The sequence below is a fragment of the Agrilus planipennis genome, unplaced genomic scaffold (assembly GCF_000699045.2).
Source record: "Agrilus planipennis isolate EAB-ADULT unplaced genomic scaffold, Apla_2.0 scaffold54, whole genome shotgun sequence".
NCBI classification, from domain to species: domain Eukaryota; kingdom Metazoa; phylum Arthropoda; class Insecta; order Coleoptera; family Buprestidae; genus Agrilus; species Agrilus planipennis.
In genome coordinates, this window is record NW_020439000.1 from 1,271,130 (window position 1) to 1,288,509 (window position 17,380).

The 17,380-nt window shown below is 33.3% G+C and overlaps 1 protein-coding gene across 1 annotated transcript in view; it reads left to right on the plus strand.

The window, feature by feature from the left end:
* Positions 1-17,380, plus strand: part of LOC108739759 (neuroligin-1) — a 44,990-nt gene that overhangs the window by 858 nt on the left and 26,752 nt on the right. Inside the window, exons 2-6 of the mRNA XM_025975841.1 lie at positions 657-863; positions 11,221-11,418; positions 14,345-14,605; positions 15,421-15,628; positions 15,907-16,168. Coding sequence (XP_025831626.1) covers positions 657-863; positions 11,221-11,418; positions 14,345-14,605; positions 15,421-15,628; positions 15,907-16,168 — 1,136 coding nt within the window. The remainder of the gene's footprint in view (positions 1-656; positions 864-11,220; positions 11,419-14,344; positions 14,606-15,420; positions 15,629-15,906; positions 16,169-17,380) is intronic.

Here is a 17,380-nt window from a genome sequence, read left to right on the forward strand (position 1 = left end):
TGGTTTCCGGTGGTTTGCAATGATCTGATTTAAAGACATTTAGATTCTTGTTACAGCGTTTAAATGTTGAACATTTTCTAAAACAATTAAGCCTATTATATAACGACAAAATATAAAATTGAATTGTTACGTATAACTATCTCCTACATCTCGGATTTTTCTGTTTAATTTTCATCGATTTAAATTATGCCTCAAAATAAGAGATACGGATCTAAGAACAGATTTGATTTTCCATCAGAATTTTGTGGTTTTTAATTCGCTTAAATGCTGATAATATGAAACCCTTAAACGTTCTAATTTCCTTTTAAATCTCTATTTTCTGCTTTGAATCTAATATAAACGTAAATAAACGTCTTAGAATTCTTCTTGAAACGTTAATGCGTAAGATACTTCGTAATTTCCTTCCACTTTCTAAAGTCCATTAGGTTTGAATTGGAAAAGGAAACAACAAAAAAACGTGAAAAACTAATCAGAATGTGAGCAAAATCAAATAAGTGCGATACTTAGAAACGAAAAAAATTAACGCAATTTAACGTAGAACAACTGTCTGTCACTCTTATAATTAAAAAAATCTCAAAAACTCTACGTGTCTTAAAATAGAGATCATGCTATATAAAGCAATTTATATCTTTTCTCTGACTAATTGCATTTTGCAGTTGAAAAATCCCATTCAATCGGTTTTTCTTTTCATTCAGCAGGAACGCGTGAAGCAGGCAGCAGTTCGGCTCTCAAGTATCCGGTGGTCGTGTTCATCCACGGAGAAAGTTATGAATGGAATTCTGGCAATCCATATGACGGGAGCGTCCTAGCCAGCTATGGAAGCGTCGTCGTAGTCACAATTAATTACCGATTAGGAATCCTAGGTAAGTTCCCGAATACGACCACGATGATATTCGAATAACTCTATTCCGCTTGACACCCTGCATCAGACGGAAATCCCTTATGTTCCCATTCACATTCCTCATGTTCCCCAAATCAAAGAGACAGCGAGAAAATTCCATTTCGAAACAAGCGATTAATATCACACATCGTCGTATTAACTGAGATTATATATTTATTGGTTCAATTACTGCAGTTTTATCTACTAGTAGGTAATAATCTAAAATACAGTTTTACCACCAACAATACACTAAAATGCAATTTAAAAAATCTAATAAATAACTATATAACAAGTACATCCTATTGAAGTTTAATTTTTAAAAACAAATGACTTTGTATGATAAACAATTAGATAGTATTGATAAGTAGGAAATTTTTGATACGAATGAATACAACAGGTGATAATATTTCAAGTCAGTATTCACAACTCTTTAAAAACATTAGACATTTAACCTGCTGATGTTTCAATTCAGTATTTGTTGTTTGATCCTTTTAACATGTGACGCAAAGTACCAGACAGTTTGTCGGGAAAACTTTTTTAATAAGCGGCATACCTAGAACGAATTTTTCCACTTCCATAGAACAGAAAAGCTTACAGCAAATTATTGACAAAAAACAGAGTTTAAAAACTGCCGTTTCTATTGCCATTATAAAACTTTGGCACGTCGAAGATGACATCTTCGTTCGACATTAGACAATGTATCATTTTCCATGAACGGGATGATATATAGGGGACCAGATGTTCGTACTCGTTCTTTTCAATTTTTTTGCTCTTCTAAGCGGCATGTGTTTACGAGCATTCCAAGCTGGCTGTGGAAAAAGTAACGCATTATTAAGTTGAAGTCGGCTGTTTCTACAAGTCCACTGGGTTATAAAAGTGCCATGAAGATGGCAGAGAAATATTTGTGTAATTCATTGTTTGTCTTTCCCCTTCTCCTGTATCCACACAGCTATAAAACTACACATTTTCTCACATACAGAGGAAACACTGGACCGTCAAGGAAATTTTTCACAGCGCTGCTTAACTGGACGATAAATTATGTATAAAGACGTTTTTGTGATTGGAGCATCTCCTTCATCTAACCGGAAACGGAAACAACTATTAATTTAGAAGTAAACTTAATCTTAATTTAAAATGCCGCAAGGATCATTTAGGGACTTTTCCTAACATACTTTTCTAGTAGTAATAAATTAATTGTTATACTTACTTATTAACTTTCAGTAAATATCTCACAATTAATATTGATTTAGTGGAGTCTATAGTAGGTACCTAGTTAATCTAATTTTTAATTGAAAAACACTGTCTTTTAAATCGACAAAAACTGACTTCATGTAGATCACCTTTTATTTTTAAACAAAAAGAGCTTTAAAGTACGAAGAATAAGTGTTAAATTAAAAAGACAATATGTTACTAAAATAATATATCGAATATTCAAACCGAAGAAAAGAAAATCACAAGGGAAATATGTAAAAGGGGAAAGAAGAGAGATGTGGAATAACAGGAAATGCTATAAAAAATGGGAAATTCCAATGAAAATAAAAAATCGTCTGAAAAAAATGAGAGAAATATTATGGAGAAGAAAAATAGCAGAAAAGCGAGAAGAATAAGAACATTTAGTTTGTAAAATTCATATGTTGTAATACAATTAGTTAATGCACTTTTATAGATGTGTATAAAACATAATCTATCTATCTATCTCCTTGAAAACTTTATATCAGAAATCCACTACTCTAAAGTTACCCATTTGCCTCTATAAGTATACAGCAAATAAAAATGAAAGAGTACAGTAATATAGGGTAATTCAGGGTGATATGGCCGTATTTTCTTTAAGGTAGAATTTTATATAATTATTACAAAAAGAAATGAAAATCTGTTCTTTATTATTAATCTTTTATTAATCAACTTTGGTTTTACAGACTTTGGTGACGATTTATCAATTGACATTTTAGTAATTAAATTAAAAAAAAAATAAGTAAGTGGTCATCTTATCCGACCCATCCGTGTCAGATGGCCATAGCAAAGCGTATAAGATGGCCATATTATTTCTTCGTCCTTTTTCCTTTTCCTTTACCCCTGCCTTGATTTTCCCTGTCTGCAGTCTTTTCTTTTGCCTTTTTTCCACATGTATCACAAATATTTTCTAACGGAGTATAGTTTTCATGCATCCATTTAAGACAGTAAATACAATGAATCCAATCTTCGATTTTTAGAAAAACATTGCCTCAACAAATGTCACAGAAAAAGTTGATGAAATATAAGAAAATAAATATATTTCAGCAAATAACGGAACATTTCCTTTACTCTTTTCTTTTTCCACTCAATTGTTGATTGATGTTTAAAACACCAATTTGCGAATACCTTTGTTGTGTCTGCAAATGCTCTTTTATACACTTTTAGCTTTACCAAACCAATTTTATTTCCTTTTAAATTCATTGTGATTCTTAACCCAAGTGCTTCTGTTTACTGAGTGCTTTTTTCGAGTTGCTTTAGAGGCATTACATTAGCACGCATTTCCTCATACTAAAATCACGCATTGTAAAGGAAAAAAATATACTTTTGTAAGGCATTTTCACTGTACTCAGGTACCTTAATCATCATCATAAGTTCGTCAGTCCTAAGACTGGTTGGACACGCACTTTCATTATCTCCTATGCTGAGAGCTAATCTTCACATTTCCATAAAACTAGAACATTCCAAATTCGTAATACGCCAATATTAAACAATTACGAAAATTCTCTCAAATAACCAAATCACTTTCAATTATGAATAAACGGGCCAATCTAACAGAACATGGTAGTAATAGTCAACCAACGAGCAAGCAGAATAGTATAACATATGGTATTAGGATTTTCTTGGTTTTGAAATGTTCATGAACGACATAAACTAATTCTGAAAGCAGCACTGAAGAAACCGAAACTTCAAAGCATTTGAAAAAAACAGAGCACATCGAAGAAAAGCCTAAATCCTACATTTTGATTTTTTAAATTCTTTGGTTGATGGGGCATTATAATTCAATTATTTTGTTGTCATCAATAACACCAGTCATTTTATTTCATTTACTTAGATATATTTAGTATAAATTGCGGGAAATAAGGGAAGGTTTATACTTTATATTTTGCCATCAAGTTTCCAGTTTGTGGCGATTATGGACAGATAGAGGGGACGAAAATGTTCCTAGGGGTAGCTTAAATGTTACAAATGGTTTAGCACTACTTCCTTCCCTTGGTGTACCATGGTTTCAGTGAAAGCTCTCCACTTCTTCGTGGAATGACTGAACATCCTCTTAAAGAAACAGCATCCTATAATTTTTTGTCTCTTGATAACTCATTATCTTTTTTGGTCATTAAAAATCTCACGTCCGTCACTCAAAAAAATATAAAACGCTTTACCACGTGTCACCCTAAAAATTATTAATACCCGCTAACGACTTATCGACTGCTAATCGAATAAACTGTCTCACACTCGTAAATCTCTGAAACGTTGATGAAAATTCCTGAACTTATATCTACTTTGCATATGAATCATTAATCAGCTTTACGCTTCCGCAGCCGGCACATCCACGGGTTCAAAATAAAAACCTCCATGTAAAAAGCACCATCAGAGTACAAAAGAAGGCCATGGAAACGTGCTTTTCAATTAATCACAGCAAATGTGTGCCAATGAAATATCTTTCAGCCACGTTCCACTTGCATATCAACGGAAATAAAAAGTGAAAGGATATCAGAAAAAAACACTAATACGAAGTAGAATCGTAGAATTCCATAATTTTCAGAAAAATTAATTATTTCTATGGGAGTTGAAATAAATAGCAATTGTAAAAATTAACTCATGCGAGGATCTAGGTATACTTCGTTTACTTTTTGTAGCGATGTAACCTTAAGTTTGACCGGCGCATGGTAGAAAAGAACAGCACTAGGCCAGAAAAGGAAAGAGACAACTCTCAGCCAAACTCTTAACCGGTGAGGAACGTATAATCCATACAGTACTGCACGGAAAAATTGGCTGTTATTGGCACCATTTATTACTGAAAATATCAACGAGATGTTTATTTATATTTGAAGACATATTAAAGGCTTTAACGCTTGTTTTCGACTCGCACTACTATTTATGATTGAACAAAACTTTTGGCAGGTACTGTATGAAAAAGTATGTTTAATGAACAAGAGTCGAGAGTATAATGAGCTTTTTCTCCCTACCTACGATTTTGCCAGTGCACATCCAAGACATTGGAAGGGGCACATCGCTACAGAAAGTAAATGAAGTATAATTTAATTAGCCTTTTATGTCGCCATTGTCCTCTCTATATGAGAACCTTTCTACGGTGTTCAATTCGTCTTTCTGACATAAATATTCAATAAATACTAAGCTGGTTTTCAATTTCAGAAAGCCATATTCTGATCTAACTCTTCATCGATATGCTTATATTTTAGAGCTGATTGTTACATGTAAAATGATATTCACTGGCTAATAGCAAAGCCCATTTTGTTTGTTTAACATTTGTTATCATTGTTTAACCCCTACAAGTTATATCGTTATACACATAGCCTAAAACCTTCAACGACGTATCTATAAGGTTTCGATTGAAAACCGAAAATTTACTATATTACAAGATATGCAATACAATTAACTATAAAACCCAACCACAAATTGCCTTTAAGATTTACAAGTGTATTGAATATGAAGGATTATTTGCCTACCAACATCTGCAACTTAGTTGACGAAAGGATTTAATTCAAGTACAGGCAGTGGATCGCCACCTAGTTGAATTTGCTGCTACTAAAATATTTCATGTGTTCAGTATCTTACATTAAATTCTACCAGGAAATGACACACAAGACAAGTAAAATATTAGACATTTTGTCATTTTGCTTTGTTTTATATTAGGAACACACTTAAATTAGTCATTTAAATCTATACAAAGATGCATATACATAGATGTCAGAATAGTGCAATTTCTACGTCCCGACTATACCAGAAATGTGCCATTTGCATGTAGAGCAGTTTAAACAGTTGCTAACGAAGTGGATTCAGCATGTAGTGCTCAGTTTTTAAAGTTTAACTGACTTAAAAATAAATGTATAAACATAATCCGGAATGTTGTGCAGCATGGGTTTTATCTTCCTGCTTGAAAGTACTTAGCGCATCGCTTCGAGTAAGATGTAAAAACAAAGGATTTTAGTATTCTAGGCACGAGACACCGTGGGGGAAGAAAATCCATTTTAATTCTACTGCTCTTTCGCAGTAGCGTACGTTTCCAACGCCCCGCTATGTTTTTGTTACGTCGCCAAAAGGTTTTTCTACCGCTCTCGTCGCGTTTTGTATGAAATGCACCGCTGTCTCGGCTAACATGGAATCGAAAATGGAATCCAAACCATGTTTTCATTAGATCGAAAGCAGAACTTACGGATCATGCCAAGAACTCCAGAACATAGACATTCGATTTGATTAAAACTTTTATCTAATCAAATAAATGCTTCATCATAATATTGAACGATGGAAGACAAAACCCTAATTTCTGTATAAATTCTCTAAAATACCACACCAGGTGGCATATGTTCTAGGGTAGTTAGTAAGGTAGTTACCTTGCAGATTTTCATCGGCATGATTACTAAGTTTGTATCATTTCTTAGCGAAGAATTTTGTAAAATCTTAATACTGTTGTTTTTATATAGATCATCATCAATTCCAGATTCAAAAAGTTTAATAACTTGATGTTCATTACAATTATTGTTTTCTAAAATTAACAATAGTGTTTAATCGCTCCTTGGCTTTACTAATGTGTGTCATCCAATTGAAATAATAATTAATTTATAATATATAAAATACTGAAACTCATGTATAAATAGTATGTATTGGAAGGTCACTTTTGAAGTGTACGCAAATGTATTTTATCATCTCGATAAATGAAAAGCGAAAACTGTCAAGCCAAACCTTAGATTTCCACCAACTTGTAAATATGATTATGTATCAAGTAAAAGACTCACAAACTGTACAGTAAAAGGAAAAATTAACCACTTCATGAATCTTGACAGGTATTAAAGACCTTATTGTTTCATTTCGCAGTTGACAACTTCCTTTGACGTATAAATTAAGAGCATATGTATGTATATTCGTCGTTTTTACAGTTTTTTGAAATGCTTTTAAAATTGATTTTGACACGTTGGGATTTAGGACAGTTCTGATGGTCGAAACCGTAAACTAAAAAACGCTTTTATATGAACGAAAGATAAAAAAGGTCGATCGTTTACGGTGCGTTTAGGGATCAGAGCTGGGTACCCAGGTGCGATTTGTTTCTGCCATTTATTTGTTGAAAAAGGATCGAAACTGAGTATCGTTACGATATAAATGTCGACGCTCCCTGGGAACGTGCACTTTGTAAACAACGACGTTCGTTATCGGTCCATTTATTCAAGGTATCGCGGTTATTGTTCTACCGGTTAAGCGCCTTACACGCATTCAAACGAGCTTTCGATTATAATTTATCGCGATCTCTTGAACGCCTCAACCTCCTTCCATTATTATAGGCGCAAACCTTCGGGAACAGGATATTTCTTTTGAAGCATATACAATCAATTTCTCCCCTTATACTTGTCAAATGCAAACGAATTCATATAGTAATAAATTAAACCAGTGAAAATTATTTATAAATAATACAACAACTCTAATTAAATATTGAAAGCTATTACACACAAAATAATCCTCTAAAAACGCATTTACATTTCCTCTTCGCTAAATGGGAAGTAAACCGAAAACGAACAGACAAAATGACTGTATTTATGCCACTTTTGGTCGAAATGAATTGCTAAAAGTTAGTAATGCGTATTCCAAAGAAGTTTCTACCATTTCAACTATATTTCGCCTTTTTTTTAATCTTAAAAAAAAATAAGTGTCGTCATTTACTGGAGAAGACTGGCTGATGGCTAATTCTCACTAATCCATTTTCAATTCATCAAAAAAATTATTATCTAAATAAAAATGTACTAAAAAAACATTTAACGTAATCATCTGGCTACACTTTTTAAAATGGTATAAGAAATAATTAAGTACCTACTGTGAAACATCATTCCCGATATTAATATCACATCTATACTTATAATTAGAAAGCGCTCCTTTCTATTAATGTAGTGTTGGTCCTTTAGATTCTGTTATGATTATGTTAAATTTGAATTTATATTTAACCCGTAATTTTTGTCGATGAATTTATGCTAGAGATATTGCGTTATTTGTATATCAAAATATAATTACTAATTTCATATGAAAATTCTCGTTCCGATTAACAGATAAAAGCCAATAATGTCCACAACAAACGCATTACAATGTTCTAAATTGTTAATAAATTTCAACTTCAAAAGCAATTAAAACTTTAGTTGAAACATAAAGAGAGTGCGGTACTTGTTGGCTCAAATCAAGACTCAATCTGGGAAAACAATTAAACAAAAGGTGAAAGAAAAGTGGAAATTACAGTTACCTTTTGAATTATCTCAGAATGACTTAAAAATTATATTTCAGACTTAGCATTCAAATTAAAAAATTAAGAAGGACAGTAATTCTTTCGATGAACAATCTCCAAACCATCATTATTTACGGAGACATTTAAAACGTAGTTAAAGATGCAGAAATGTAGGATTTTATTAAGAGTTTTTAAATAAAACTGAACGTGAAACGCTGATGCTTTGGTTTTGCTCATTACTACCATAAAGCAGGGTGTCTTAATGTTTTATCCTAATTAAGAAATACCGTTTTTGGTTTCATATCTGCTTTACGGGTTGTGCCTTCTCAAAACTTCTTTCAAGATTTCTCGCCGAAATTACTACGATGCGACTTTTACAAAAGACAACTTTTGTTCGAATATTTTTAACTAAAACCGTTTAATTTTTCGCCGTGCTGAATCGCCTTCCGGATCATTAGTAAGCCAGCTCGTTTGATGTATGCATTCCAAAGGGATGCAAGAGGAAACAATTCTTTGTGCGACATTTTTCTCAAGCATTTTTCAAACCCCGTTCCGTTGCAATATTTGCATTCCAGCTGAATGTGTGCATTATACGCTTAAATAAGAAAATCAAACGAGTTATGAATACGGTCTAGGGTAGGCGAATACTGCAGATGACAATTTGCACCCCATCTATTACGGAATGGGGTTAACGACCCACTCTGTGCAATGCTCGTCCATATTCTTTCCTGCGCGCCAATCGAGGACCTTTGTCACAGACAGATGGAAAAAGACATTGGTATATATGCACCTTTATGTTTGAATGGTTCTTGGTTCTTGCTATCGAACTACACAATAAATGGTTTCTTGCAGAAAGAATTTAAAAAAAATATTAACAAGAAAGAGGGAGTGAGATCCCCTAGACAAAATTTTTCAGTCTCTCTCCAGTCTCTCAGAGTCTTTCAGCGTCTCTGAGAGCGTCTCTCACAGTCTTTCAGTCTCTCAGTTATTGCCTAAGTGTTTTTATGGATCTCTCACAGTCTCTGAATGAGAGACTCGAACGATAAAATTGTTAATTCAGAGATTCGAGTCTCTCGTTCAGAGACTGGCTACCAAATGAGGATCTCTCTATGAGCGACTCGAGTCTCTCGTTCAGAGACGCTGAACAATTTCTCTCTCAGCGACACCAGAGAGACTCGATGAGAGACGGAGACTCAAGTCTCGCTTTCAGAGACTCTGACAGACTGAACATTTTTATCTAGGGTCTACAATGAGTACTTTTTAGAAAAACACACAACGACAAAACTTAATAGACCATGTGCTAGAGACGTTAAATAAAGTATTTTCTGTTTTGAACTGAATTTAGTTACTTTTATATGTACCCACAAAAATACGACTTCTTGTTTTGAGCGGGGTCCAGGCAGAGAAGTAGTATAATTATGCAGTTAACGAGAAGCGCTGGCCTCTTGCAGACCTAGAGCGCTTGGCAGCATTACTACGGCCCAGTAGCCTTTTTGCCGAGCTCGAACTTTTAGAAAAGGAAGTGGCCGTTTTCCGTACTGCATCCTGGCAGGAATTAATAAATTACGAACTTGTCACCCAAATGAAACATGAATAGCTCCAACCCTTAAATATATATACCTTCTCTCAAAAGGGTCGACCGCTATAACTATCGAAGAAAAATTCAGTTTTCCTTATTACTAATATATGTCTGCCAAAGTCTTCATTTCATTGTTAAACTTGTACTATCTACGTATTGTTCCTGCATGACATTTGGACTTAATTGCAAACATATTTATAATTATTGATCGGTTGGCAAAACATTTTTTAATAATATGATTGGTGCGACAAGGTCAAAACGCATAAATTGAACTTTTAGCGAACAGATTAGTACAAGGTAATTGAAAGAAGTAAAAAATATCGAAAATAATTAGTTTGTCTCTATATTTCAATCGCGTTATCCAGGCATAGGAACAAAGAACACTTCCTCCGATGACATTCTTGTAGATCCCTTTTTTCAAACAGTTGTAGTTTCTTTTTATTATATATTTAGTGTTAAAATATAGTACAGCAAACTGAAAATTTCATATAACAAAAATGATTTGTTCCAAAAAAAAGAATATTTAAAGTTGCTTCAAATAGTTTAACTCATAAAATGGCAACACAACCGAAACAGAACAGAGTAAATTAAAATGTACTATTCTAGAGAAAAGTATTAACAAACTGTTTTTATTACTAATCATTACTTTTATATAAAAACATTCTTCCTTTTAATTAAAAAAATGTTTATAAAACCGGCATGATCCAGTCAGGAAGAAAGTTCGTGATCGAAATGGAAAATACAGAAATCGGGTATAATTCAGACAACTTGTGAGAAGAAGTCAATTTTGTTTTTCGCATCTCTCAAGTGAGTTGGGAGAAAAATAATCTAAAATTCGTGTATGCTAAATTTCAAACTCTATTTCACGGTACATCTATTTTATGAGAAGACGCGTTACATCCGAAAACTGATTCCTTATAACAAAAAGTAAAACCAGAGACAGAAAGAAGATGGCACTTAAAAATGCTGAAGTAATTTAACCGAGAAGTAAAATAAAACCACGATTAATTATTGTGAAACCAATTTTCATAGTAGATTAACATTCTTGTTTGACAGAATTCGCCCGATGGGTTGTAACTAAATTAATTTAAATTCTTACGAAATTTCACTTTCTTACTGAAGTACTTACTTAAATATAATAATGAAAATACATGAAAAATACTTTTTGGGTTTCGAAATTTTAATTATACATTCAGCGTATATTAGCTATATATTACCCTCTACTTTAATTTACAAATCATATCATTATCGTTAATTTCCACTAGACACATTCTAGTACATGAAAATTTACAAATTCTTCTTTTGTTTTAGGTTTTTTAAATGTAAATACAGATCCGTACTCCAAATCGCCAGCAAACTATGGTCTTATGGACCAAATAGCTGCCCTCCATTGGCTACAAGAGAATATTGCCGTATTTGGGGGTGATCCTACGAATGTTACTGTAATAGGCCATGGTACTGGTGCTGCATGCGTAAATTTTCTGTTAACTTCAAGTGCTGTGCCAGAAGGTAAACTATTGAATTATATAAATCTATTTTATTTATTCTTAATGGTGGAATATTTTCTTAAAATTTAAATGAAAACATCGGCCTCAAGATGTAGCCTATCCAATAAAAGGGAATCATTAAAATCGGCGAAGAAATCGCGTAACATTCACAAAAATAATAGTCAAATTGAGAATCTCCTTCTTGTGAAAATGTTTGATTTAATTAATAAAGCAAATGTGAATTAAAAAATGAAAATTGAGTGTCTAATTAATATCCGAATATTTGCAACAACAGAAATCGTTAGGTAGTTGTACAAAGTAAGGAAGTTTTATTATTTTATTTTAAGAAAAGTAAATGTATACACTTTTACAGTACGCATTATTCAGTTCTTTTTCTTTTTAAATTTCGTTGGTGACTTTAATACAATTTTGAAGATAATGATCTCTCGCTCAACTTCGCGTTAGACCCTTACATTAAATTTTTTATCGTCTCATTTTTATCTCAAGATAAAAACGAATCCAATTTTCATACACTCGTAAATAATTTTATACATTTACATTATTAAATTTAACTAACCGGCTTCAATAAGTACACACAGCCAGAAAACTGAAAGAATTTGCAAGTTGATTCGGGTACGTATCATGGTGTTTCACTAGAATTTGCTGAACTTTGCACTTCATCAAAACGCATAACTATTTCGATAAAAAATAGTGATCGGGAAAACATCCGTGGTGGCAAAATTTATAACTCGAATGAGGGAAAAATTTACATAGGAACTGTGCACGCAAATTGTAAAATTGTTTAATAAAATAATAAAACACGTTAAAAAAGTAAAAATTTTTTTGATGATGGAGTCGACGAAGTTTTCTTCTAAAGTTAAATTAAATAAAAAGTTAATATGTTCAGTGAAAAGCTGCAATAGCACGTAGATCTTCACCCTTCACCTACATTAACTACTTTCCAATAAAAACTAACCGTTTTATATCACCCAGAATCACCTCACCAATTATATAACGTGAATCACTTTTTAAATCCGAAGTTTGTAAAAAGTAGGCAGTAAACTTGACGGAATTTGAAGGCTAGCTTCCGGATTTGTTATTTCCGAATTTTATAATGTGATTGGCATTAAAAACACGCTCACCTTCAACGAAATTTCCTTTCCGAGGCTTTGTGTCATCCCAATCACATATTATGTCAATACTTATCATTTTATCGTAATTTAAAAACTTGGAAATTGCACGGTACACTATAGGAACTACGGTAAATTTTCCCTAATCGGCGCCATGTTTTTAGGCTCCTCCCATTTGACGGATCCCAATAGAAGTGACTACTTTTTGTTGAGGGCGACTCGACCCAGCGCTATCCTCTATTGTATATCTCCAGTTGTCCTTCCATCCTGAATTAACTGACATCCTAGGTACCAAAAAATTAGCCGGTTGTTCTAATTTTTCGTCTCCTATCTTTATATTCGCTCCTTCCTTACTTTTTCTTCCCTTGCTTTATTTTTATTCCGTTATATAGCGTATTAAAACATTGGAAAATCATTTTCAAGCTTAACATTAAGCTGAATGATGTAATTTATAGACGTTAGTTGGAAATAAGAGAGATATGAAAGTTTTAACAAAGGCACTCGCGATCCCGTTTATCAACGGTAGACGCCCAATAAGGGAGAATGTCTTGAATCGTCGCCAACTGGTGTTGTTAGCGACGGGCGCTAATTGACTTATTGGCTGGATATAAATCTTAACCATAATCTTAAAAAAAAATGCTAGAAGTGGAATATATGTACATGCATATAAAGCAATATGTTTTGCTAAATGTTACAGATAGATATATTAATGGTATTTTTATGTTACGGAAACAGAAATAAACAATTTAGTTTCTTATTTAGTACTTTGTTATTAGCTACAAGAGCTTTTTCGAGAGTTGTAAATGTTTGCGAATACAATTGCTGTTTTAGACAAACAATTTCTTATTATGAAAACCTTACTGGTTCATTTCTAAGATTTCAAGCTTAAAAAGCATTTTTCTTGTTAAATATAACTCAAAATAAAGTTTTAATTAAAAGATGACAAAAAATTGTAAAAGTAAAATATCTGCAGCCTACCCCTCTTACTTTAATAAGTAAAATACGTTTCGTAATTTGAAAGAAATTTGATGTAATGCGTGCTCTATTACCTGAATCAGTTTTCCTACTCCCAAAGTCAATTCCTGAACAGCATGTAACTGGGAAGTTCGTGCATCTGACTGCTACAAAATACATTTACAGTTTCCCAAAGCGAGCACAGTTGCTTTACTAAAGACGTAAAGTCAATGGAAAATAGCTTCTGAAATGGTTATTTCGCGTCAAACTAGGACAATCGGTCTCAATAATGCCGCACATTGTATCCGGCAATGATGTTAAACTGAATCTGCAATTCTACGGTAGCGATTTAATTTGGAAATTACTTAAACATAGCAGCACGTGTAGTATAAAAACTCATTTAAATTATTATGAAATTTGTTATGTCAATGAAGATGCTTTAACGGAGGTATTTTAATAAAAGTAACAAATAACTTTAAAAGCAAAAATATAATAAACAAAAACCCTGTAAAATGAAAATTAATCTAATCATAAATGCGAGCTTATAAATTTAACATATATCAGGCTTACAAAGTTTATTTTTTCCAAATCCGCTGAAAGTAATACGCAAATTTTGATAGGTGCATATTTCAAACTGCCAAAGTCAAAAATATAAACTTCAGTTTGATCTGTACCTAACTTAATTAACCGGGAAGTCTCATGTACAAGAAGTAGAACGTTGGGAAATCTCACTCCTTCCTTAACGTTTCCAATATCAATATAAAAGCATCAGATTCTACTTAGGGTCCATCACAGTGCGTTTTGAAACATTAGAGAATTATTCTAGGATGTCCTTTTAGTATGTTCTTTTTTCCTTGTTTACAGGTGTGTTGTTTCACCGGGCAATTCTGATGTCAGGTTCAGCACTATCTCCTTGGGCCTTGGTACAGGAACCGTCCCGTTATGCAGCGCAGGTGGCCATCCACGCAAACTGCTCTCCTGAACTGCCGCAGCCTCATCTTCTCAAGTGCCTTAGGGAACGGCCGCTGGATCTCCTAATGTCCACTCCCGTTCACCCTCCAGACTTTGCATTTGCCTTCGGACCTAGCGTTGACGGTGTTGTTATTGACACAGGAGAACCTCCCGGTAAATGTCTCATACACTACTTTTCGTATATAGAAACGAATCATTATCATCATCGTTATCAGAAGGTCTTCAGCCTAAAGACTGGTTGGAGGTACACCTCCACCTTTTCCGACTCTATGGAAAACTAGAATAATCTAAATTTCTAAATATCTATTTGTGAACAATAATCTAATCCAGATCTACTTCTGCTCTCCTAATATTTTTTTCTCCTTCTTGTATGTCTCTAACTAGCTCTTCGTATCTGAGAAGGAGTCTTACCAATATACCTCGCCTATTTCTTCCTGATTTCCATATTTACTCTCTAATACGTCCTTATTTCTAAACTATTCCATCCACGGTATTCTTAACATCCGCCCATCACGCCACATTTTAAACGCTTAATGTTTAAATGAAAAGTATTCTACAATTTCGAAAATATTCTCCTTCTGAACTATATGTCATTCAGTCAAATGAAAGAAATTATGTCAAACTTCTATTTCATTTTAATAAAACCTAAACTATTTTTAAGGTAGGTATACTATACCAAGGGACCTCCAAGGGACATATCCATCTATTATTGTAATATGTGGATGCTAAATATAACTTATTTACTTCAATATTGCTTTCCTAATCTAATACGTGACGCTTCAATGCAATAAACTTAATTGTATTTCTCCTATCAATCACTTCGATTCTTTTTCATTCACGTCCGTAAATTCTAAACGGTTTTTTTATGTTTTCCTTCCCTTTTCACTTTTACGAAACAAATTACATGGCGTATTTACCGTGTCGAACATCATGTTTGCCCTGGTAAGTAAATTTGCTTTTATTTTTAGAAAGCCCACATTACACTGATTTCGAATCGGTAATTCCCCGAAAAGAGGAACCGCTAAATGCCATTAACATTTTGGACAACGTTCTTCTAAAAAAGCCCGCTTTAGCAAAGCTATCCCGGTACGATCTTCTCTTGGGAATAGTCAAAGCCGAAGCCTATTTCGCATTTAACAGTGAGGATGACCAATACGGAATCGAAGCAGATAGAAGGTTTACAAATTTACAATTTATTCTAGTTTTTTAAATTTTCTTCTAAACTAAGTTCTTAACAAATGTAGCATCGTGCTACAGATGGCGTTCACTGCGCCATTTGTAGTATTTTCTAAAACGCACTGTTAAGACAGCAGGTAAAAGTTGGTCTGTGTTCTGTCGGAGCTGCCTGCGACGCGCTGATGAGATCCAAAAAGATCGAAATCGCGATCCGCGTCTGGCAGTTTCGACAGAATACAGACCACTTCGAATTATTTCATAAGTTTTTTACGTTTTAGATCAAGAATATTAAGGACGTTTGTAAGAAACACTTACAGTTATCACCTCTCAGAAATTTTAGCAACGATTGTAAATGAATATACGGATTGGGAAAGGCCTGTACAACACCCCATAAATATAAGGGATGAAACCCTCGAAGCCCTGTCTGACGCTCAGTATGTCGCTCCTGTCATACATACTGCCGATCTACATTCCACTGAACATCGGAATTCCTTCCTGTACGTTTTTGACTATCAAACGAAATTTGGTGACTACCCGCAGGTAAGTTCCACAAATCAATTGTTTCCTAATTTATCCTGTGTTTAAGCATAGTATCTACCTAAAGTCAGTAATTCCGAAGAGAAAACAGAAATTCATGCGAACATGTTTAATGCTTAAAGCAACATGTGATTAACTTTAACTGAAACTAATTAGTTCTACTACTGCATCAATAATTTTATTCGCTATGTAAACATTATTTGTAACTCTGTTATTTGATGTTCGAAGACAAATGTTAATTTGGTTTGAAATTAATAGTTTACAGAGCTCGCTAATATGCCAATTTCATTAAATTCGAAATTAAACTGCACATTCTGCAAACAAATCACAATTATTACCTAGTAAATATGATACATTTTACAGAAAAGAGGAAGGAACCAAAACACTGTATTTAACTAACACTAACGTAAATATTGATAACTCATCAACGAAACAAGCCCATTGGTATCAATGGTACGAAAATCTTTCGTTAGAAATTCTCAAACTAAAAACACATTCACAATTCCATACATCGCGTCAACCTTTTTCTACGTTTTCATTCAATGTCTCGCCATAACACTTTCAAACATCGAACCTTATTGATATAATCGCTTTTGCATTAGCTTATTGAGTTTTATCCTTCTCAAATCCAATAAACGAAGGTAAGTGAAAATGTTAATATTGCACTTTTTTGTTGCTTTGGCTTCGATGTGATCGAGAATAATAAAGAAAATATCCACCAGACGGAGCTTTACGTGTGAGCTTTTACAGCCACCCTCGTGGTTACCCACAAAAGATCGAAAACCATTAGAAAAGCCTTTGTAAGAAAACGAGATGAGAAGTTGTTTTAGTTTTGTTTGTCAACAGAAACCTCAAAAGATGAAGGATAAGTACAAAAATGTATTTTTGAAACGGTGTCATCTACTTTGAAATATAAGACGGGAAAACGGTTTTCTTCGTCTAATATATTATAAACTAATAATATTTTCTCAAAGAAGTATATGTAAATGACCTTTATCAATATCATTGTTAGAAATATGTTTATAACAAAATTACGACAAATTGTTTTAAGCGATTTTCAATTATATTAATTAATTCAAACTGCAAAATCGCCTTTTACAAAATATTTCGGATATAACGACGACGAAGGGACCACTATAATTTCGTCGTTATATCCGGATGTCGTTACAGGCAATCACTCAATTTAAGAATTTTAAAAAACTAATAATATAAATA